Genomic DNA, 25074 nt, shown 5'->3' with positions numbered 1-25074 from the left:
TATCTGTAACTGCATTCTTCTCTTTTTGACCTGCACACAACACAGGCTGGCAGCGGTGATACATACTGTAGACTACATCTACCAGAATTGAGAGGGTAGAGGATGACAAATATTCATGGTAAATAGGCCCAATGGCCTGTGATGGGTTTTTAGATGGGGTAAGATCCAAGTTACCCGGGAAAGAATTTTCTGTAGTATCCGGCTGATGAATCTTGCCCATATGCTCAGGGTTTAGCTGATCGCCATATTTGGGGTCGGGAAGGAATTTTCCTCCAGGGCAGATTGGAAGGCCCTGGAGGTTTTTCGCCTTCCTCTGTAGCATGGGGCAGGGGTCACTTGCTGGAGGATTCTCTGCTCCTTGAGGTCTTCAAACTACAATTTGAGGACTTCAATAGCACAGATATAGGTGTGAGGTCTTTTTTAGGAGTGGTGGGTGAAATTCTGTGGCCTGCATTGTGCAGGAGGTCAGACTAGATGATCATAATGGTCCCTTCTGGCCTAAATATCTATGAATCTATGACCAGAAAGTCCAACCAGAGAACTCAACTCTGTGCAACTAACGAACATACCCTGTCATTTTCTCTCTTATATACATTTCAAACTCCCTATTAGGGAAGTGATTGTTCCAAGTGCTGTCCCTGTTCTTCTATCTCTTCTACTCTTCTGTATGAAGAAATTAAAGATAAATTCCTTTTGAGCTTTGACCCTGTCTTGGCTGGAGCTTGTCTTCTGTGTGTTTTCATAGCTGACATCTCTGAGCGTTTTAATAGCTCTCTATTTCTATCAGTGTTGTGTGCCTTTAACGTGGTCCTATATTCTTTCCCTACTCCCACAAGACAACAACTCTAGTTTTACTGCTTTTGAGTGTAGCAGTTTCTTCTGCACTGTAGCCTGTGACCATCACCTTCATGCTTACTACCCTCCATGCTCCCCTTTCAGCAATGTGTATCTTCTGCAGCATGGAACAAAATCTGCCCTGATGGCAGAACATATCTTTCTTTTTATCCCAACCTGTTCAGGGCTGAGACCTTGTGGATTATTCTCTGATGTGATTCCTGAAAGAACATTTTTCTTGATATGCAGGAAAACTATGTGTGGCCTCCCCTTGTTGCTATTTGTAGTACACAAGCACCCCAGTCCATTTTGGGAGTCCTCTGCTAGGCACTGTACAAAGACAGGATGCCGCAGAGCACCCATCGTCTCTTGCTTTTGCAAATAATAGGTTTAGTGAGTAGGATGTATCAGTATTTTTCTTCACCTCCACCTTGTGCTTCCCTAATGTTTCTCATAGGGTTTGGATGAGTGTTTTCTTCACCTTTCAAAAGCAAGCTCACACATCTGAGTTTTGTGGTATCATTCCTGTACTTTGATAATCAGGTTCTTACTGATAACCTCTTTCCTTACCTTTCACCTGCCTTTGCTAAAGCCACTCTGTTTGCTTTGACAAGGTTTTTAGAATTGTTTTTTAGTAAATTGTTCCTGTTAAATGACTTCACCCCTGCAAGCTACTTATCCTGTGATCTTTTGAAAGGTGTGTTCGTATTTCATACAGATAATTTATTCAGCAGCAGGAGAAGAGAATATGCCCTATGTATAACACTAGGACCAGCATAGTCTAGGACAGTGCATTTTCCCTTTCGTTCAGTGTGGTGTGAGTTGTTCTCCAATGCAGCAGTCTCTCTCCTGCTAAGGAAAAGCAGCTCCACGGCTTGGGCTGCAGAAAGCATCAAGCTGCTTTTCCTTCTGAAATGTGCTGCGGGACTTAACAGTGGCATACCTCCTCCCCTCTCGCCTCAAAGCATCTGTGAAAGAATACAGCAAATCTCTTCCCCTGCACGGTATTCCGGGCTGATGAGAATGCAGTGTTCTCTGGCTTGTAGCATCTAGACTTGGGGCTGGGGAATGTCGCATCTATTGTATTCCCTGCAAAAGAGCATCTGGCTTGGAATGCAAAACGAATCCCTGCCCTGCACCAAGCACATGGAGTGAGGAACAAAGCAGCTAGATATCACAGTGTGTGCTGAGGGGGCTGGATATGCAGAGATACCACCTGGCTCCTCTGCACACTGGGTGGGAGACCCATACTGGCTAATGGTGCCTATTAAGGAGGGAGATCAGAGTCCCTACGGTTCCCACCCTGCCCCTCCCCAAAGTGCCCCCCATCCTTGTGTTGCAATGGAATGTAAAGCCATCCCATTATTTTAGTCCCCTGCGCACCCCCAGCCCTGCTCCTTTTGGTTGCTTCCAGGGGTTGCTTAATAAGAGCTGTGGGCAATACCAAATGAGTTGGTGGGAGGGGGAGGGTAGAGGTTCGGGGGATGGAGTTCCCCTTCTGTTGCTATGGCAACTGTTGCCAAGTGGAAACCCCAAACACAGCAAACCCGGAACAGCACTGTGGTGGGGAGGCTGCCATTGGCTGGGCGGGCAGGGCTGCTGGGTGACATCATGGAAAGTGGGGACAGAACAAGGGAAGCTGCTGAGTGAAGCGGAGCCTCGAACAGGAGGGGGAACCCACAGTAGGTAAGAAAGAGATTCCCCCCCCCCGCCCCAAAGCCCATGGGACTCTCCCATCCCCCTTGAGGGGTTCAGGGATGGCTGTCCCAATGGGAAGATATCAAGGGTCCAGTGATGTCCTCTCCCTATCCAGGTTTTTATAAGATTGCCCATCACCCTGATATCTGAATCCTCTCTCCATCCGCTGCCTAGGGTTCCCCAAGCGTTCTTGGCACCGGTACTGATTTCACCTGGCTCTAGGACTGCCAGCCACGGTACCGGGCACTGTAGCCTATGGTGTGCAGTGCCCTGGTAGCTGCTGTGACATGTGGGTTACTCCCAAGCTCTGCATTGCTGATATTGGGAGCAGCCCCTGAGCTCTGCGCTAGATCGGAGTCTGAACCGCAGGGTAAGTGGGGGGCAGGGGTGTGTGATAACACCAGTGTGGTGGGGCAGGGGAAGGGGTTGTCTGAGCACCACTAGGTTGTGAGAGTGCATGCCACTGAATGGAAAACAGAGGAAGGGGTGGACCAGGAGGGGCTTAGAGTACCCTGAGTTTCATGCTGGTGCCATAGAACAGGAGCTGTTGAGCTTAGCTGATGTACCTGGAGGTGGGAAGCAGAGCTCTCTTGTGGGGTTAGAACAGGCGCCGTTGAACAAGTAAATCTGAGATTTGAAATGACCCAGTCTCCATGACACCCCCACAGTTAAATAGGTGGGTGGTGAACAATGTGGGTGCAGTGTAGCCCAATTCAAAAGTTCATATAGGCGAGCCTAGATTATTGGTCGCCAAAGTCTATGGTGCTATTATAGCTGAGGCCAGGAATCACTGGTGGGGAACCACTGCTCAAGAGAGGGCAGCCTGTCGTCCTATTGTTTCTGGGAGTTTTTTCTAGTTTTGTCCGGATGCTAATCCTGCAGGCCCGGGAGGCAGGATTGTGACGGGTCTCAAAATAATATTTGACGTCACGTTGCTTTGCCACAGAACAATTGCATCTGTTCACCTAGTATAAAAAATTAAGGGTGAAATTCACCTCCTAACTCCTATTGGACTTAAGTGGTTCTAAGGCCTAATGCTGGCCCACTGCACAGGGCTGAATTTCATCTGTGTTTATACCTATAGGTTAGGTTTATCTTTTCACCCTAACCCTTGAAAAAAACCCTTGGTTTTACAAAAAGAAAAGGAGGACTTGTGGAACCTTAGAGACTAACCAATTTATTTGAGCATAAGCTTTCGTGAGCTACAGCTCACTTCATCGGATGCTGTAGCTCACGAAAGCTTATGCTCAAATAAATTGGTTAGTCTCTAAGGTGCCACAAGTCCTCCTTTTCTTTTTGCGAATACAGACTAACACGGCTGCTACTCTGAAACCTTGGTTTTACCCTGTTTTACAGTTACATTTCCATGGCACAGTTTAGTGTCGTTTTTATACCTTCAAGTAGGCTAGACATGAAACCAGGGGGATGACATCACCAGAGGAAGCGAGTTAGTTATGATCAAATGTAGCTAACTCTGGCTGTTTCTGCCAGACCTTCACTATATCAACACCTACAGCATGTATGTGATTGGGAAAAGGGTAGCTTGGGGTAGGAACAGTGACTGAAGCAGGCTGTCAGCCGAGTGGGGGTGGTGATTAAGTCTCCCCCATAACTTAGAAAATAAAAACTAGGGATTGGAAACGCTGGAAAACATAAACCTCAGTGGGAAAGTAGGTACACCACTTAAAACACCAGAACAGAGGCGTGCCAGTAAAATTATGGGCATCGGCTTACGCTTGTCTCATTAAGACTGTTTAAAAATCTTTCCCACGTATGTGGGAGCACAATACTCCATTGAAAGGCTGAAGAACTGAGAGCAACAAAGGTCCCAGAAGCTGTTGTATAACAGGTACCATGGAGAGACAAACCTTAGAAACACCTGAGAGAGAGAGAGGGAGTGGGTGGATTCTTAACAAGGAGGATAGCTATGCTTTTTGCTGGGTTGTAAAATTACCCCTAGCTTTCTGTAAACCATTTCCACAAGGGACACTGGTTCTATGCAGAGCTACCAGGGGAAGGCTCAGGGTTAGCCACTCTGCAGATTATTTTGTGGTAATTACATAAACAGCTAACACTGCTGCCCATGACTTCACTGAATAGTGTTGGGTCCAAGCCCCCAGCTTTAAAGGCCTTGCTGGGATTTTAGGAGCCGGCTTATTGCCGGAGAATTGTGCTATCACTCAGGTGGCTTGGATCGTCAGCTGGGTTTTATTTTTCTGACGTGGGAGGAAGGCACTCTGTCTGTACTGGCTTTTGAAACTGTGCTTAAGCACACGTGAGGCATGGGTGATAGGTAGCCAAATGGGGATCTACCATTGCTGGGCTGTCCAGTGCAGACAGGCCCAAACAATGCCGGAAATACCATGCTCGGCTAAGTAAAAACCTAGCCTCTCAGGTGGTTTTTGAATCCTGTTCTCCTGTGGTTTGGGCCCCCCATGTGCTAGCTGGCCAAATGGTAATTACAGACATGTTACAAAGATTTCTGAATCATGCGTCAACTTGATTTCCAAAGACAGTTCAAAAACCAGTGGAGATGGGGCCTTAAACTGGCAGAAAGGAGGCTAACGCCCCCTTATCTCTGACTCTGAATTGTTCAGAGGCCTTTCCTATGACTTCTCTACACTAGAAAATTGATGGTAACGTGAATATACTACAGTTTGGTTCTTTGCGACCAAGTCAGGTTCTAACACATTTGGGGTGCTGTCATGTGGTAAAATGTTCCTCAGCCATGTTACATTTCCTAGCATAGATGGACCCCAACATAGATGACCCCAAACTGTCTTCTGTGGCACAAATGGTTAGGCCTGGGATTTGTGGTGGATCTTTGCCCTGCAAGATAGGAGACAGGGAAGCAAGAAGCCCTGGTGGCTTAGACATAGAGAACCGATGCTTTGGCAACGTAACACACTCTTATCAAAGGGTGTGATCATGCACACAGCCACCTTTCTACAGCCTGTTCCACAGCCCTGTCTGCAGAGCAGAGGGCTGCAAACCCGCCAGCCACTGGAGAAAGCGAGAGCAAAGGGAAATCTTTCCTTCTCTATTAAAAGGGCGACGCATTATCCTTCAGAGAGTGGCTGCCTACTGCAGCTAGCTCAGCTGTTTGTCCCCAGAGAAATCTTGTCAGCAGAGCTTAAAGTGTGCCAGGGCTGAGCCCCGGCATCTCTAGGCTGGGCAGTTCATAGCCCTAGTACCTCTGGGCTTGCTGCGACAGGTATGAAAGTAAAAACATTTGCTTGAGTCCCGGCACCTCTTTCATTACAAATTAAGCCCTGCTGGTTGGTACTCCTAATCCTTCCCACTCCGCAGGCTCTGACATGTCATGGTTGTCGTGATTTTTATTAATTAATTTCTTCCTGTTCCTTTCTGTCAGTTCATTTGACCGTGACACAAGCAGGTGCTGTCACAGGCGTGTGTCAGGCTTATTTGCTTTCCCTCTTTACCTAGCAACTAAGTGCCAGAGGGAGGCGGATGAAAGGAAAGCTGGCAAAGAGGCGGGAGTCAGCTCTGGCTCCCAGTGCTGCTAGAATGAGCACACAATCCCTTACAACACATAACCTCGGGCGTTCCTTCTTTGCTGAGAGCCATGCATCCAGATGCCAGTGGCCATGCGAGCAGTCAGCCACTGGCTCTCTGCATTGTAACAAGAAAGCTGGTTAAAAAAATCTCCCACTGTTTCTGTTGTAAATTGGGGCCCGTGCCCTCTCAGCTTCCTAGGGAACCCTGGAAACGCTTGGTCCCACTCTGGAAAGCCCTGTTCCCCTTCTTTCCTTCTTCTGCTGTTGACTTATTTCATCTGGGGCTGAGTAAGAGGGGCTAGCAGGTTGTGAATGGACAGCCATGGCTACTTTGCCCAACCCTTCTATCCTAGCTCCCTTCCTTCTGGCTTTGCCTCCATACCCCTTGACTCTTCATAAACAGGATTTGCTGACTCCTGAGCTTGTTAAGACTATGCCTTTACTGTGCACCTTGTTCCAGTCACTTCCTGCACTAAGTACAGTGAGGGACGGGGCAGGATGCATGGAATGCATTGATTCATAGGGCCAAATTCACTGCAAGCATGAGTGGGTCCAAATCCATTGGCTGCTGTGGAGTTTGAGTCAGCTAATACCAGCAGGAAACAAATGCTACCTTCAAGGGCAGGGCCTTTTCTCCAAGTCTACAGCAGAGCTCAAGGCTGGAAGACAAGAGGACAGCAGCAGCATTCCCTGGTTACAAATAAACGTTCATTCTGAACAATAAATGGCAGTGACTTACCAGCACAAACCTTCTGCTAGCTCCAAGCACCAAACATCTTAAGCCCGGGCCTTGGCACCAGTATGCAAAGCTTTGGTGGCAGGAGGCCAGCGGGACTGTTCTTTTTGACAGGCGACTGAAATTAAAAATCTCTTTTTCTTTGCAGCATTAGTGTCTCTAGGCACTTTGGTGTCTTGCTCGGTTCCACAACAGAGAGGGTTACAGAGGGCCATGGTAAACCTGCTTCCCTTCCTCCTGAGCGCCTCTCTCATTCATACATGCTTTCCCAACCACCCCTTGCACACCAGATGTAGGAACAAATACTGAGGTTTGGCAGGGCTTATGAATTTTGTCCTGCTAGATGTTAAAGAGACACTCTCTGTTCTTGGCTGGGGGATAGGATTCTTCTCTGTGTCCAGTGCCAGATTTCCCAGCTGCTGCCATGTTCTGTTTCTGGTCATGGTCACATGTGAAGAGTCCCCTTCCTAGATGGATCTGGAGGCACCACTGTTTCCTCAGGAATGAGAGCTGTGTAAATCCCAGTATGACTCTGGAGCTGGGAGAGAGGGGGCGAAGGCTGCTGGAAGCACTGGAGCAGGAGTAAGGGCTGTTTAAATCCCAGTGTAACTCTGAAGTCAACCCAGAGCCACACATTTCAGCAGCAATTGCAGCAGTCACAGGGGCTGCTGTCAGATTTCTTTCCTAATGTGCCTGACTGGAGCCTCGCAAGCAGGGGAGCTCCATGCGCGAAAGAGGCCATTTAAAGTGCCGTGGTCCCTCTTTAAAACTGCTAGCAGTTACCCCTGAGCATCATCTGAGATGCTGCCACAGTACTTACAACGGAGGATAGGTGCCGTATCTCGGAGACCACTGCATGATACCCAGCAACTCTTGCTATTTTGTACCAGTCTATAGCACTCTGTGGAGATAGCATCACAGCCCAGAGCAGAGAAAGAGAGAGACCACATCTCAGTAGATCTGATCTAACCACACCTGACTGTTCCATTAGGCTCTGGGAACCTGATTGCCAGAAAGATACTACCAAACAGCAATGAATTCAGAGAGGAGCAACAAAAATGACTAGTGTGTGGAAGGGACTACTTTATGGGGGAAGATGCAGGGCCTGCTCCCACTGAATGCAATGGTAAATCTCCCACTGACTTCAGTGGATGCAGGTAATTCAGTCCAATCGGAGCTAAATTTGCCTAGTTTGATTAAGCAGTGACTATGGGGAATACATACCAGTGTATGAGGTAAACAGCAAGGCAGGAAAGAGGGTTTTTAGGCCTGGCCTACACTAGAAAATTAGGTCAGTTTAACTGGGTCATGGGGTGTGAAAACTCCATGCCCCTTAGCAATGTAGTTAAGCCGATCTAACTCCCAGTGTAGATAACGCTACGGAAGAATTCTTTTGTTGATCTAGCTACTGCCTCGCAGGTGGGTGGATTAACTATGCCAATGGGAAGACCCTCCTATCGGAATAGGTAGTGTCTACACTGAAGTGACACAGTGGCACAGCTTTCCCACTGTCGCGTTTTAAGTGTAGACAAGTCCTTAAGAGTGCCACAAGCTGGTATAACCAATCAGGGTTGCTGGTGCAACCGAGCAGACCCTATTCATCTTCCCATGATAGCTCAGGAGCTAAGGATGATGCTAAGCACTCTGCTTCCCCCACCCACGACCTACTAAGTGTTGCAGCAGGTTGCCAGCATAGGATAGTTTGCAGTGTTGTTGTCGTGTTGGTTCCAGGATATGAGAGAAGGTGGGTGAGGTCTGAAGAGCTCCGTGCAGCTGGAAAGCCTGTCTCTTTCACCAACAAAAGTTGATCCGACAAAAGATATCACCTCACGCACCTTGTCTCTCTCAGTAGAGGATAGGGCAGCTGGCTACCTATAGGGACAGCTAACAAGGGATTCTAATGGACTCCATGTAGTGGGGAGCCCAAGTGTGGTTGCTTCATGACAATATGATGGGGTGAGATTACATGTTAAACAGGAGGACCCTGATCAAAACAAGTTTCAAAGGGAAAAAGCTCCATGCATTTTCCACCTGGCTCATACCCCTAGAAAATTAAATATATTTTTTCTTATTTGGGGGCCAAGAAATATGTGGTGGAAACTCCATCCCCAGCCTCCTACTCCCTCTGCCTGTCAGATTGGAGGTGTGGCTCTTCAGTTCCAGGAACACTGTTCTTTCCCCTTGTCACAGCTGTTTCTGGTTAAGAAAATGGGAACATTCCCCCAGCAGATTCTCAGCCAAAGCTGCCCTTTCATTTCCAGAACTCGTCACGTCAGCCACTCCTTCCTCTCCCCTTGCCATCATAGCTGCAAGCATGCTCCTGCCTTCAGGGACATCATTTGCCCTTGCTGAGTTTCATTTATTTCCTGTTTCATTACTTACAAGACATGGCTAATGAAAGAGGCCTGCGGAATCTGGTCTGCAAGGAGGATGTTTATTCCTTGGCTCTGGACCAGTAACATTCTTGAGCCGACTTGCTTCCCAAAGCAAAGAGAATTAAACTCATGAATACTGGCAGTGGCCTGGTGGCCAGCCCTGCAGCAGGGTTTTGGGCCCCAAGCCAGAGGGCTGTAATCAGGCCCGGCTTCTACCCATATTGAGGGCCTTTGCTGTCAGGTACAGCTCTTCTTTCCCAAAGCGTGTGAGGACACATCCACCCTAACAGAAGGAATGTGGGCACCATCATTGTGGCATATGTTGGGAAGCTTACTACTCGTTGCAGCTAATGCTAGATAGACAGAGCAGGAGTAAGTACATGCACTGCATACCATGAAACACTAGAGGGAGCATAGGAAAGAAGGCAGGAGGAGGAATGGTAATTACACTGTGGAACGCATTGACACAGGAAGTCACTGATGCCAATAATTTAGCAAGATTCAAAAAGTGATCAGACATTTATATGGATAACAAGAATATCCAGAATTATCATAAGGAATATTAAACAAGAGATATTAAACCTCAGGCTTCAGGGCTTAAGGCAATCTCGAATAGTTAGAGATCACTTTGAGACCTAATGTGGGAGGCAGATTACCCCACTTTTGCTGCTGTGGGATTCTTACACCTTCTTCTGAGGCATCTGGTGCTGGCCACTGCCAGAGATGGGATACTGGTCTAGATGAACTTTAGGATTTGCCAGACTGGATCAGAACCATATTCCAATGGAAAGACCAAATGGTGGAGTTATATTTTCAGAGAGTTTGCTTGACTGAGAAATCCAGTTTAATGACTACTTGAGCCAAAATAAACACGTCCCTACCCCAAAACAGCTGGAAAAGGTAGTGTTAGGGGAGGTGGCCCTTGAAATCCAGTGTTGGCTGTAAGAAAAGTAAAGCTAAATCCCATCTGGTGGTAGTATTTTTGCTGGCTTGCTGATGGCTTTGGTGGTGGCAGTGAGTGGGTAAGGGTTTGGGTGGCAGATGAGCCAATTAAGAGAGTGTTTCCTACCAGTAAAAAGCATCAATCCAAATGTAATACTGGATACCCCCATCCACTCTCTATTTTGCTTTCAGGATGAGAATAGTTATGGTGTTAGTAATGCAGGAAGCTGAAAAATCCCAGCTTGATTCTCACACACTAGGCTGAATTCTCAGCAGTAACTCTTGTTTTGACCTTTAACTAGAGCATTCTAGGTACCAGAGCCCTCAGGGGTACTGCATTGTCAGTACGTCATTTTTACCATGTTCCTTTTCTGACCATAACCACACTTGGGGGGAAAAAATCTATCCATACCTTTTGAGTCAGGGCACAGGGAAAATTTCAGCCAGCATAGTGTAGTTAAATGAATGGCAGGTAAATTCAGGAGGAAATGCTATTTCACATAGGGAGGCGTTAACCTTTGGAATCTTCTGCTGCAGTTTGTTGAGTCAAATACCATGGGTGAATTTGAAGAAAGTCCTGATGGTTTTATGACCTTTAATAACATCTTTAGTTACATGCTGAAGGACATGAGCTCATTCCTTAGAGATCAGGAAGGAATTCTCCAATGCCTTTCACCCATCCTCCCACCATGGACAGGACGGCACAATGGCCTGGCTTTATTTTGAAGGGTGGGGATAGGGTGACCAGATGTCCCGTTTTTAAAGGGACAGTCCCGTTTTTTGGGACTTTTTCTTATATAGGTGCCCCACCCCCTGTCCTGTTTTTTCACAGTTGCTATCTGGAAACCCTCAGTGGGGAGATCAGTTTCCTCTGACGCATCAGGTATAGAGTATTGTCTGAAGCAAAACAGAGGATGAGATTGATCAGTATGGCAAATACTCTCTTTCCTAGTGATTAGCTCTGTCAGCACTTCCCAGCTCACTCCATCCCTATGGATACAAGAATGCTCTGTTTGTTATGCAACTCCTGTGAATGTTCTATTTCTTCAAGCTGTTGCTGAGTTTTGAAAACAAGAGACAGAGCAGGACAGGTGTGTGAGCTAGGGAGAAAGAGACCCAATTTCCCCTCTCCCTCCAGAGCACAGCAAACTTTGCAGGGCTGTGTTTCTCAGGGTGCTATTCCTGGGAGGCCAGTCATAGACCTGTGATGGGGTTTAGCCTTAACTCTGGTCTCCTCACCACAGATGGCTTTGAAGAGACACAATCAGGTTCAAATCCCCTGTCTATTTTGCTCTCCATCGTGTGAGACAGTGACCTTTTGCGTGCAGACTGCAGAGGATGTGTCTTGATCTTTTCCACCATGGGAGAGTATCACCTTGAGGCAAACCCTCGAAGTCACTTCCCTATGGTTGTTTGCGATGAGGACGCTTGCGGGGAGAGGCACTTTGGGTTGGGTGTCTTGTTCTTTCCTCCCTGCTTCCTGTTTCTTGCAAGCCTCTGGTTGTCATGCCTTCTCTTCCTTGACGTGAACTGCTGCTTTGTGGACATGAGTCTGATGCACAGGAGACCCAAAGCTCTTTCTGCAGCAAGGTGGCTCTGGAGAAGGGGCCATGCTGGGAACTTTCCCGTGTAAGGTTCCTGTTAGCTAGCCCCATGAGGCCTCCTTTCATCAGCCTGTTCAGCTGGCTCTTTGACAGGCAAGGGGATGGATTGTGCAGAGCCAGCCACAGTGCTGCAATACAGAGACCCACAACTGCAGCGCCTGCTCCGCTAAACAGCAAAATAGGTCGTGCATCACCAAATGAAAACGGACAGATGGTGCCTGCTAATACAGGTTAGTTTAGAGGCCTGCAGGATTAACCCTTTTGCTGCCACATCTCCAGAAGAGAGCGAATGGAAAGGAAGGTGTTGGATTAGGGCCCAGATGTATGGCTACTCCTGGCCCTGCCTGTGTTTTGTAGCATTAATTAATCTGAAAGGCTGTAAACGATGCCCTGATCTGTAGTCAGGATGCTCTGAACACTAAGCTTGGAGAAGTGAGAGACTGACTGGGATTCTCTTTGGGTCTTGGTTGGAGCTAACCTGTCCCCAGTCAATTCTGATCCACCCTCGGGGGCAATGCAGTCAGCCACTCAGCTGTCCCTGCACCCCCAGAAGAAGCACAGAGTGCTCTGCTCTGTGCCTATTGATAATTTGCCTGCTGAACCCACAGTTTCCTGTGCCAGATTGGGTACTGTGATAGTCTCTCATTTAGCCTTTTGAACTCTCAAGCACTCACACGTCTCTGTGAGCGAGACAGAGAGCTGAGGCAGAAGCCTTCAGTCTTTGTAACTGATTCTCCCTGACACACTGCTCTCCTTTCCTGGAAATCAGGCCATTGCCTTGCTATGTTCTCATCAGCGAAGGCAATCCTTGTGTTTCCGCTGGAGCCTGTCACCACCTGCTCATTGTGGGCACAGCAAGCCCTTGCAGGCTATAGGGCTGTTGATTCTTTGTTGGCCTCCCCTCATCATGTGGGGCCTGATATTGTGAAGTGCTGAGTGCTCTCAACTCCTGGTGATATCAGCGAGAGCTGAGGGTTCCCAGTACTATACTCTTGTTTTTTCTCTGGGTCTCAATTGTGATCACCAGTGGCACGCTTTTCCCCCTTTCATTCCACTGCTGCATTACAGCACATTGGGAAACCCAGCATGACATCAGCCAGGAGGCCTCTGGCTTCCTTGATCAGGTACTGGTATTTTCAGGCATTGGCCGGAGATGGTTTGCCCTGCAGCATTTCTTCTCATGTCAGGTGGTTTGGAGCACTAGTCACTACAAGACCTGATCGGCCCAGCACCTTCCTCCCTTCTCTGAGCCCAGCTCTAATTGCCTACTCCTCTCTGGCTTAGCCTCTCACCGTGAAGTACAGGGCTAAGAAGATGTTTGGCATCACCACCTCCGTCTAGCCCAAACCAGCTGCAACAAGCATTTGGGGATTTCTCAAGTCAGTAATTTGCATGTGTTTATGCTGTTACCAAATCTATAATTGTGTCTGTTGAATAATTCAGGTCAGAGGATTGTCTTGCTGTTCCCTTTGTATTATAGGTATCAGACTAGCATGTTTCCAAGGGTAGATCGCTATTGGGCTAAACCATTCTGGCTATAATCCCTTGTAACTGGGAATGATCAGTCACAAGGCAATGGAGAATCAAGAAGCAGGGCTATTACTATTTCTAGCCCTTGTAGTTGTGAGCTAACGACATATTACATCAGGTATATACTCAGGAATCAGAACAGCCTGTGCTCTTGTTACCGAAGGAAACCCTTTTTTATAGACAGGAAAAAAATATCAAATAGCTATTATAAACCGCCACTTACTGCTCCTTATCTGTACGCGTCAGACAGAATAGACTATCACTGTCTCTGTGTCTATGTTCCAGTTCCCCTTTCAACGTGTCTACGCTGGTCGTCTGGACACCCATCCAGACAGGCTTGCCCGGCTAGCTCAAACCTCGGGGAAGTAGCTCAGGAAGAAATGTGCAACAAAAGACTCCTGCCTCTTATCCACAGTCTTCCCACTCAGAATCCTTCCACCTCCCACTTCTTGGATCAGCTGCTGACAGCACTCAGAATGCACCCTCGTTCTGCGGAGGCAGCTCCTGGGTGATTCTCCCTTGCAAACACCTTGCAGACACTTGCAAACACTTCAGAGTAGGGTGACCAGACGTCCCAATAAAATCGGGACTGTCCCGATATTTAGTTGTTTGTCCCGCGTCCTGACCAATGTACCATTTGTCCCGATATTTTGCTTCGGCGGCACTCTGGCTTTTTTTGTTGTTGTTGCTTGGGGCGGCAAAAAACCTAGAGCCGGCCCTGGTGCGGGGTGAGCCTGTGGCTGCCCCCCCATGTGTCCCGATATTTTGTTCTTGTCATCTGGTCACCCTACTTCAGGGGAGCCACAGTCCTACTCTTCTCTGGGATGATTTAGTTGGGGATTGGTCCTGCTTTGAGCAGGGGGTTGGACTAGATGGCCTCCTGATTATCACTACAAAATGTTTTTTTTTTTCCTCCCCTGCTGGTAATAGCTCACCTTACCTGATCACTCTGGTTACAGTGTGTATGGTGACACCCATTGTTTCATGTTCTCTGTGTATATAAAATCTCCCCATTGTATTTTCTACTGCATGCATCCGATGAAGTGAGCTGTAACTCACGAAAGCTTATGCTCAAATAAATTTGCTAGTCTCTAAGGTGCCACAGGTACTCCTGTTCTTTTTGCAGATACAGACTAACACGGCTGCTACTCTGAAACTTTCCAACCCTGATATGCTATGAGTCTATGATTCTCTCATCCATCTACCCCTAAGAAAAGGTTTGTTCATTCCAGGTAGGCCATGAGGGCTCACTGCATGTCCCTTGGCAGGACCACTGATTCTGAGATCAGCAAAAATTAGAGAATGTTTGGTGTTCTGTCTGCAGACCTGATTTGTAAATGCTGCACGGTGCTTTCCCAGCACTTCATGTGGAGTGTCTGTCTCCCAGGAGATTACATGACGACAGCAGCCTCTTTAGAAAGTTATTGTGGGGAGTGAAGAGATTGCTGTGATGTGTGTGCGTGTGATACAGGAGAGGGTGTGTAATTGCAAGGTAAGGCAAAGTAATGCTATTTTGAGGAGCCTTGAATTGCTGATCCCAGGGCTCCCGTATCCTGCCTTTTGTTCCTCATTTAAAAGAATGTAAATCCTGGCTAAATTCAGCAGATAGAAGGGAGAATAAAGCAGATTCATCTGCTCACGTGGAAATATCTCATGGGAGCATGGGAGGGAAATGAGACATGAAACAACCAGAACAGACAGTATATTTGTATAGAAATGGTGCACAGAGATCTCTCCCCATCCTCATCCAGAAAAAGAAACTAGCCTCATGAGGACAGCCTGCTCTGTGAAACGATCAATCTGCCTGACATCAGTATGCAGTGTTTCTTCCCCAGGGACTTACAAGGTTGTGACCCAATCATGCGTCAACTCTTATAAATACTACTGATACTTTGTACCTACAAAGCACCTTTCTTCCAAGGATCTCCAAGCCCTTTACAAACAATAATGTTTCCTAAAACCCCTATGGGCAAGTCAGAATTATCACTCCTGTTTTACAGAAAGGAGAAGTGACTTGCTCAAGGTAGCAGAGCTGGAATGTGTTCTTAGCTCTTTAGGGCAGGGACCTTGGGTGAGATTCTGTGCTATGTTCCTAAGAGCTTTTAAGCCACCTTTGTGCCCTCCTGATCCTGAGCTACTCTGTGGACTGGAGGGTTTCAGAGCAGCTCTTAGCATAATTTTGACAGCCCTGGGGGCTTGTCTAAGTCACAGCAGCCGCCTAGGACTGCCCCATGGGCTGCTGCACTGCCTGGAATCTCTGCAGCACTGCGTGCCATGTCTCTGCGCCTGGCATGCCCTCTCCTGCCTCTGGCATCCCCCCTAATGCCAAGGCTTGCAAAGGGTCCTCAGACGCATTCCTGCACTGGGGAATCCTTTTAGAGCCCTTTTACATTGCTCTGGCTGTCTTACCCAATGTAAAGGGGCTGAAGATCTTGGCCCCTCTCTCCAGACCTGTCTGTAAAATGCCTAGCACACTCTTGACGCTATACAAATAATAAGTAAGGCTGGGTCTGCACTGCCACTTTCAGCGCTAAAACTTGAGTCGTTCAAGGGTGTGAAAAAACACACCCTTGAGCAACAAAAGTTGTAGCACTGAAAAGCGCTTTATTGCTGGGAGCCGTGCTCCCGGTGATAAAACTCCCCCTCCCCCCCCCCCCCCGCTCGGGCTGGGGTTTTTTATATTGCCGGGAGAGCTCTCCCCCCACGATAAAGCGTGTCTACACTGCCCATGTCTCACGTTACCGTGGCCGCGCTGTGCAGTGTAGACATACCCTGAGAGCCTTAACTCCTGACTGCCAGCCAGGCCCCTGCTCTAATCCCACCCATTCGGATTTTCCCCCATCCAGTCCCTTCCCCCCGCTTTAACTTTCTCTGCGGTCCCTTCGTGAATAAACAAGGACTTTTCCCTAAACTTCTTCCACACCAGGACATAGGCTATGACCTATTGGTAGCTGTCCCAGCCCCATGTGTGTGTGGGGGGGAGTCCCTCGGGCACACACGATCCAAAATAAAAGTGCTGCTCATGAGAGAGGGTTTAAGCTTCACTGTTGGAATGAACTGTAGGATTCACCCCTAACGGCTCTTTGTCCACCCTGCAGCTCTTTTGAGTCAAAAAGGTGCAGACAGGCCGGAGAGGGAGAGGAGCAGGCATTCATTTACCACATCTCTGGGTAACCAGGAAAGGTGGGGGGCAGGGTACGTGGCAGGAGCCAGAGTTTCTCTTTTAAATGACACAAACCCAAACTGGCTGGGCTGTTTGACGCCGCCACAGAATATTCCGGGCTGGTGTGAGTGTGTCCTTGGCACTCCCCGCTTCCTCAACACAAACGGTCCCACCGTGAGAGGGGAGTTTCGCAACCCCCAGAGCAGACTAAGCAGGCAAGCTGCACATTTCCTGGTAGACTCTGCTTTCACCCTCCATCTTACAAAGGGCTTTTCTTTAGTACGTAGCCAGAGGCCTTTCCTCCCTGCAGCCTTGTGACTCTGACAGATCGCTTTGTGTGTGTGTGTGAATTCATCATCACCCATCAAAGCAACACTGTGGGTGGAAGAAGGGAAGTTTCAGGCCTACCATGTCTCACCCACTTCTCTTACTTACTGAATGCTGATTGTGTGTGGTGCTGTACAAAGAGAAAGATGCACAAGCCATGCAGCACAGTTGAGGATAATCCTTTGGCAAAGGGTTCAGTACCACAGCAGTGCAGGGTGTTGTTGGTTTGTTGCCAAAAGGCTTCATGGAAGATGTCTCATTTTAAGGCAGCTTTAAAAGTATCTGTGTCCAATCCTGCTCTCATTTAAACAGAGAAGAGCTGGAAGATCTGAAGTCAGTAGTCATTCCAGATTTATGCCAGTTTAAGTGAGAGCAGAATTTGACCCTCTCATTTGGGGTTTGTTCTCTGTTTCACTGTGGCTTTTAAAATCTCCCTCATTTTTTTTTCATTTCTCTCTAAGGCGAACAGTCAGAACAGGAGACCACTCCAAAGCCATGTGATTTCTTTGTAATTCCTAGGTATGAATAAGCTGATCTGCAGATTCTGGAGAATTTCCCATTGGCTCTCCTCCTCCCTTCCTTAACAGCAAACTTCCTTGTTTATTCTCCTTCCCAATAAGGGTTTTCTTCAGTTTGAATAAAAACAAACCGTTGGGTCTGAACTGCTCTTTGGTCAGGAACATGCTGAGCGAGCGGGAGCCTATAAACTCCTGGCAAAGGCTGAGGAAACTCTCCACAAAGAAAAGGAGTACTTGTGGCACCTTAGAGACTATCCAATTTATTTGAGCATATGCTTTCGTGAGTACAGCTCACTTCATCGGATGCATACTGTGGAAACTGCAGAAGACATTATATACACAGAGACCATGAAACAATACCTCCTCCCACCCCACTCTCCTACTGGTAATAGCTTATCTAAAGTGATCACTCTCCTTACAATGTGTATGATAATCAGGTTGGGCCATTTCCAGCACAAATCCAGGTTTTCTCACCCTCCGCCCCCCTCCCCTCCCCCCCCGCCCGAAACTCACTCTCCGGCTGGTAATAGCCCATCCAAAGTGACCACTCTCTTTACAATGTGTATGATAATCAAGGTGGGCCATTTCCAGCACAAATCCAGGTTTTCTCACCCCCCCCCCCTCCAAAAACCACACACACAAACTCACTCCTGCTGGTAATAGCTTATCCAAAGTGACCACTCTCCTTACAGTGTGTATGAAAATCAAGGTGGGCCATTTCCAGTACAAATCCAGGTTTTCTCAGCAGGAGAGTGAGTTTGTGTGTGTGGTCCAAGGAGTTTTCCACTGCATCTCACAGTCAGTCTTATGTCTAATAAAGAGGTGCATCCTTCAGAGCTAGAGGGCTCAGCATACAATATCTCACCTTGATCCCAGCAGATGTTAAAAACAAGCATGACTGTGATATACTTAATTTTATGCAAACTTGGTGTGGCCCTCAAGTTCTGGGTAGGAAAGGTCTTTGTCATTTTGGGGATCATCCTGCTTGTAAATGGCTTTTTTGTGTGTGGTGGGATTATGTGCTGGTCCTGTCATCATTTTCAAGAGCTTTCCCGGTTTGATTAGATGGTGCCGAAACACCCTGGAGAGTTGATCTGCAATTTTTTGATATGTGGTGGCAACCGGGTATCGGCTGTTACTGTTTTGTGGTACCAAGGTGTCATCAAGACTTATGATGAGCTGACGTGGTGCAGAGGCATCATCAGGCGGTGTATGGCACTGATATATAGATATGGCGTGGCCCTGAGGTTTCATGGCACGCTGGGTCGTGCTGACATGCGAACGTGACATGGCACCGAGGTGCCACCGGGCATTGTGTGTTGGTGGCACGATGGCACATCATGGCACTCCGTGGCGAGACTGGCTGCCATGACATGGAACCAGGGTGCCAAAGGGGCGCGTGTGTACCACTGGCACGTTGTCATCAGTGTCATGGGCCAGCGTGTGTCAATGACATGTTGGGATGTCATCGTGCGGTGACGCCGGAGCTGTAAGCAAGCTGCGGTGGCCGAGGCTGTCAGCAAAGGAAGGGACCGGCCTTGAGACGGGGCAAAGCTTGGGCTGCGCATCCCCACTTCCAGGCCCCTCCAGAGAAACGTGGGGCCCACCCCGTGCCATTTCACCCCAGTTACAGGCGTTTAGGGGGCCCCCCTGAGCTCAGGGCACATTAGGGTGACCAGAGAACAAATGTGAAAAATCACGACGGGGCGGGGGTAATAGGTGCCTATATAAGAAAAAGTCCCAAATATCAGGACTGTCCCTGTAAAATCAGGACATCTGGTCACCCTAGGGCACGTGTTCCTGCTCTTCCCCCCCCCCTCCAATGAGCCCTGCCCACTTCGCTGGCCATGTGCCCATACCCAAAATGGCCGCCTTGGCGGCCGAGCGCCGTCACGTGACGAGCCCCGCCGCTGCCGCGGGGGCGGGTCTCCCCGCCCCGTGCGCCTGCGCAGTGAGGGCGGGGTGTGAGCGCCAGTCGCTGCCGAGGGGAGCCCGCAGAGGGGCGCCTCGGGCCGCCGCTGAGGGGATCCGTTTGTCTCCGCAGGCCGCCGCGCCGGGCCCCGCCATGGGCTCCGAGAAGGACTCCGAGTCCCCCCGCTCCTCCTCCATCCACGCGGCCGCCCCCACGTGCCCCAAGCCCGGCGGCCGCCGCCGCCGCCGCCTCTCCTTCCAGAGCGTCTTCTCGGCCGCCGCCGCCTCGGCCTCGGGCGGGGTGCGGGGCCGCCGCCGGGCCAAGGCCGAGCCGCCGCCGCCGCCGCCGCCGCCGGCCCCCGCCCCGGCCGCCCCGCCGGCGGAGGCGGCCCCGGCCGAGCCCCAGGCGGCGGCGGCGGCGGCGGCGGAGGGCGGCGCGGGGGAGCTGGAGTGCCCGCTGTGCCTGGTGCGGCAGCCGGCGGAGAACGCGCCGCGCCTGCTCTCCTGCCCGCACCGCTCCTGCCGCGCCTGCCTGCGCCAGTACCTGCGCATCGAGATCACCGAGTCCCGCGTCAACATCTGCTGCCCCGAGTGCAGCGAGCGCCTCAACCCCGCCGACATCCGCCTGCTGCTCAGCGACTCGCCGCGCCTCGTCGCCAAGTACGAGGAGTTCATGCTGCGCCGCTGCCTGGCCGCCGACCCCGACTGCCGCTGGTGCCCGGCCCCCGACTGCGGGTGAGTCCCGGGGCGGGGGCGAGGGTCTGGCCTGGGGGGCAGGGGGGCTGATCTCCGGGGCGGGGGGAGCCCGGGGGGCTGGCACCCCCTTCTTTGGGGGGGCGGGGCGGGGGGAGCCCGGGGGGCTGGCACCCCCTTCTTTGGGGGGGCGGGGTGGGGCTGGGGGAGCCCGGGGGGCAGTGGGCCTGTCTTTAGATGAAAAGCCCCGTATAAGTTTTTTAATATTCACTATTAGTGACACACAGGACTGTTTCTTCTGTTATAAGCCTATTCATCCCCCTAGAGGCACACCTCTGTAAAGAAAGGAGCATGGTCTAGTGGCTTACATGAATTTTTCTGACTCTGTGATCTAGAGCAAGTCACTTAGCCTCTCCTCAGCCAGCTGTGAACTAGACTATGTATACTCGACCTTGGGAGGAGGGTTGAGTCTTAGTAAATATTCCAAAAAGTACTTTGAGATTTTTTACTAAGTATTAAGTTAAATCAGAGCCCCCATCTTGCCAAAATCCTTTTCCTGCCCATAACTTTCTATGTTTTGCAGATACCTAGACCTTTTTTTTATAGATTCAGGTGGATAGGCTTTAGTTTGTGTAGGAGGCTAATAACTGGTTATTAGACAGTGCTCCCTCACTATAAAGCTGATCTTGCAAACCAAGGGAAGTGAGACCATGGGTTGTGAGAGCATGGAAAAGTTAGATATGAAGTGCCACCTTTCCAGAGAATGTTTCAGAATTAGTTCCTAGGGGTTTTCAGTTATGATCACATCCTTGTTTCTCTAATTTAAAAGCAAGCTTTATTCTGAAATAATGGGAAGTATGGTGTTTCCTCTACTATGTGTGCTGCTGAGAGCTAAAATAGAGTTGGTGAACTATAGAAATGATTTCCACACCTGCAGGAGGAACTGTAAATTTTGGTTTTCCTAAGTGCGGGAAATCTTTACCAAGCTGGCACCAGGCTGTTGAAGCACCATGGTGGAGGAATAACGTTGAATCATATTGACTCATTCACTATTTGCTTAAATGAGGAACTGTCTAACTGGCCAAAACTCAGTCCATCCAAACATGGTGAATTTCTAGATTAGCTTATTGTTGCTTTCATTTTCTCTTTAAACTAGGCTTATATAGGCTTCTGATATAGCATAAGCACAGGCTTGTTGGTAGCAGGGATTTTGTATTTTATCTATCCAAGAATTCAGCAGAAACAAACAGGAGGCTTAAAATACACTCCCAGCTAGTGGGGATGTTACGGGAAGTTTTGTCCTAGGGTTCAGAGCAAAGGTGGCAAGATTCCTAAGATCTAATCACAGCTTTGTAACAAACTTTGACTCTGGGAAATTGCTTAACCTGGATCCAATGAAGTGAGCTGTAGCTCACGAAAGCTTATGCTCAAATAAATTTGTTGGTCTTTAAGGTGCCACAAGTCCTCCTTTTCTTTTTGTTTAATCTCTGTGTCTTAGGTTACCTGTTACATGGGTGCATGTTACACGCTTGCTGTGTAAGGATTTATTTACTATTAAAGCTTGTTCCTTGGGGGCTCAAGGTTAAGTTAGTTTAAAACAATCAACGTTTTTGATATTGCTGTTTAGGGTGACTTGTAGGCATTGCAGATCAGATTATACTCCTGACATAGTAATGCCCTTGGAATCTGCCTTGCTACTCAGCTAGAGAAAATGTAGTTACCACTTGCTGAGTTGTCTCTGTTTTACTGATGTGATGTTTATTGGTATTTGGTTTAAAATGTAAACACACCAAAGCCAATTGAGACTGCCTGGCCAGTAAAGATGTCCCCTGCATGGCCCCTAGGGACATTACTTTTTCACTAGTAGTCTATAATGTATACCTGATAAAGTTGCTGCTGTGGCAGGCTTCTGAAGGCTAGTGTAACATTGATCTTTGTTGTGCAAACAGTTGATGCCATCTGGCTGCCCTTGCCCAGTGAGCCAACAGTTCGTACATAGGCAGCTTATAAAAGGTTTCAAAATAAACTATAGAGTTGATATCCCCTCCCCTTCCTCTTAGAAACCAACAAGCTGGCATGGCTCACTTTGTGGAACTAGGCCAGTAGACAGGGCATCCCTGCTATCTTTCTTGTTAGTGACACTTTAACAAAGGCTGTCAGAGTCAGTCGGGTGGTGGGAAGAGTTTATTTACCCTAAACTCATTCTTCCTGGCAAACTTGTCTAGCTGTCCTTGTGTAAAGCCATGAATACCAGTTATTTTCAGTGTCTGGATAGATGGTTCACTTTCCTGTGGTACTGGTGGGTGAGCTTGAATGGCTAGTATGAAGGACTGGTGAGCAGACTTGGTCTCAAAAGTTCTGATGAATGTTATGCCCTCTCCTTACCACATCACACCCTATTCAGGAGTGTGGAGAGTTGACTTGTTTCTCTCCAACCATACATGTAGTTTTGAGAATAATTTACCAAGAGTCTACTGGACAGATGTGTTCCAAAACACAAGCCATGTGGCATGCAGCATCCTGAATGGCATGCCTCTGCATCCCACCCATGCTCCAAACAACTTCATAAGTGAGCAAGCTTAGCTATGCTTTCTAGAAAGGTAAAATATAGATGTAACATTAGAATCTGTTTCCATGGCAATGTTGATCTTTTGGAGCACTGTCAGCTCTTCAGACAAATACAGATTTTTGTCTGCCCATTGCAATCAGCTGGTGCTGCTGACTGGTATATGTCTCACTATATCTCTACTAAAGGCTTAGGGAAACAACTGAACTGTGAAGGCTGAAACTAAGTGAAGGAAGCAGCTGAACATGATTGTGGTGAGGTAAGCAATCCCTCAGAGCAAATGGAGGAGCAGGCCAGGCATCTCAGCTGTGTGAGAGTAGGCTAAGAGCAGCACTCTGTAGTAATATTGGGGTTTAAGGTAGAGGCTTGCAGCCACACCTGGGATGTGGAAAGATCAGGATACTCCTTGTCATGCCAAGAGCTGTAGTTATACCTGGAAGTGACTAATTGTTAAACTGCGGGCATGTGTCAAAGGCCAGGTGAAGAAGGATGCACACATGTTAACCATTCAGACCCTGCAATGCTTGGTGTAGCCGGATGCCATCCGTCTTCTGGGTAGAGCCTTTGATTGGCCTCTTTAGCTGGACTTAAGAGTTCCGTCGTGTTTGTGTTGTTTGTTTTTTTAGAGGCTAAAAAGCATGTAGTTCACTCCACACCAGTGAGCTTGTTGCTATTAGTTGCTATTTTAACTCTGGGACTAAAAATTCAGTGCTTAGTAACTGTTCTGGGACTTTGGTGAGAAAACAGGACGGTCTGAGATGGCCAGAAAAGCTTCAGAATTCTCTAATGCAGGGACAAGTTCAGTACATGGTAAAGCTTCTTAATGTAGCATGTTGAGCTCTCCTGGGCCTCCTGGTAATATAGTTGTCAGGCCCCAAAATGGCTATAACAGCTGGCATCAAAGTGTTTTCTTTAGAAGCTGTTAATGTCCTACACTTGAATGTCTCTCTGCTAAGGAGTTTGCTGTAGCCTACTGGTAGGAGGTGAGGCTGAGTGGGTAAGATCCCTCTGACAAAATGTTCAGTAATCAAATGTAGCTTGAGTTAATATTTTTCCTAGGTTGCCTGCATCCCCTCTCTCCTCTAGCATTGGTCTTGAATGCCAGAAATACAGTAGCTGTTTGCACATGGAGGCCCTACAGTCCTGTCGTTCAGTTCCTGATCGTAAGCAGGGAGGCACTGTTTGTCTTTAACAGTTATGCTGCACCCAGGCAGGGTCAAATTGCTCAAACTCCCACGGGATATGAATCATTGTGGTATGACACATTCAGCAGTTCTCACGCTGCTGCTTCAGAAGCTGCAATGCTACTTCAATTCCATAGGCTCTAAAAATAAACCAATGGCGAGAGAGAGAGACAGAATACCTCCACTTATAACACAAATGCTGCAGAAAAGAGAATAGTCACCCTGACTTCTGTCAGTGTTACAAGTCAGCTTCCCGAGAGCAGTGCTCTGTGTAGTGCATTGGAGCTCATCCATGTGAGTTTCCTTGTAGATGTGCCAGCTAAATCTCCACATTACCAGCTCAAACACAAGATGATCTCCCCCCATGCTCCCCTCTTCTTCTCAGTCTTCTAGTTCTTTCTGTAATTGGTTCATTTAAGACTGGCCTATGAGAAAAGCTGCAGAAAGCCAAGGCACCCTTTCAATTATATTTCCTGCTAAATTGGGAGGATATAAGTGGAGGACTGTTCTGCATAAACACTTCTTCGTCTAGAGATCACCCAGAGCTCCCTTCCCGAAGTAGCTGCAGCTCTAAACTCCTTTTGTACATTTTTTTTAAAAAGTGCCAATCACTGTTTTTGTAACATGACAAAACAAAGATACAATTTAGTTTCATTAGGTCCTTCTAGAGCTCCTCACACTTCTTTCTGGGCTTGACTAACGGAAGCAATTAGGACAACTAGCAGATGAATGTCAGTATAAACAAATGGAAGGTAATGTGCATTGGAGGGAGCAAGCTGAGTTAGTCATAGGTAGCAGAGTCTGAATTGGCTATATCCACTGAAGCAATAGAACTTGTAGACTTGGAGGTCAAGAAGTTAAAGCTGGACAAACTTAGAATAGAAATAAGGAGTAAACTTTTAACAGTGAGGTTAATTAACCATTGGAACAATTTACCAAAGGTCATGGTGGATTCTTCATCACTGACAATTTTTAAATAAAGACTGGATATCTTTCTAAAGAACGCTTTAGGACTTTTTCCAGGAAGTTGTATGACCTTCCAGTCTGACCTGCTGTATAACAAAGATCACAATTGTCCCTTCTGGCCTTGGAGTCTATAAAGAAAGAAATCTGTTCAGTATGCAGTGGTGGTCAAGAGAAGGCTGTCAACAGGTACAGAGAGGAACATTAGATACATCATTGTATAAATGGCATCCTTGCCTCATGTAACTTAATGGTGGTCACCTAACCTCAAAACCCATAATAGAAAAGATCCTTGGAATTGGAGAAGTCAAGAATTTAAAGAGAGCTTGTACAGAAAGAGCAAGCTTCCATATCGGGAGAAATAGTAAAGCTTAATTTGGAAAGGAGACAAGCAAGAGGACTTGATAGTGAACCCCAGTCAAGCATTGTGATTTACCTGTCCCATAGTTAGGGCCCTACCAAATTCATGGTTCGTTTTGGTCAATTTCACAGTCATCGGATTTTAAAAATAG

The 25074-nt window shown here is 48.1% G+C and overlaps 2 protein-coding genes across 3 annotated transcripts in view; one reads left to right on the top strand and one right to left on the bottom strand.

Annotated features, from left to right (window-relative positions):
- Positions 1-25074, bottom strand: part of NDUFS5 (NADH:ubiquinone oxidoreductase subunit S5) — a 93131-nt gene that overhangs the window by 47571 nt on the left and 20486 nt on the right. The window lies entirely within an intron of this gene.
- The window catches only part of RNF19B (ring finger protein 19B), a 32944-nt gene continuing 10323 nt past the window's right edge, over positions 2454-25074 (top strand). Inside the window, exons 1-2 of one of the 2 annotated variants that reach the window (XM_073317998.1) lie at positions 2454-2520; positions 19290-19891. In XM_073317998.1, coding sequence (XP_073174099.1) covers positions 19311-19891 — 581 coding nt within the window. In that variant the 5' untranslated portion in view covers positions 2454-2520; positions 19290-19310. Of the gene's footprint in view, positions 2521-19200; positions 19892-25074 lie in introns of those variants that run through there. The other variant, XM_073317997.1, reaches the window with a different exon arrangement.

Source organism: Lepidochelys kempii, chromosome 19 (assembly GCF_965140265.1).
Source record: "Lepidochelys kempii isolate rLepKem1 chromosome 19, rLepKem1.hap2, whole genome shotgun sequence".
Taxonomy (NCBI): Eukaryota; Metazoa; Chordata; order Testudines; family Cheloniidae; genus Lepidochelys; species Lepidochelys kempii.
This window is presented reverse-complemented; position numbering and strand designations above follow the sequence as displayed.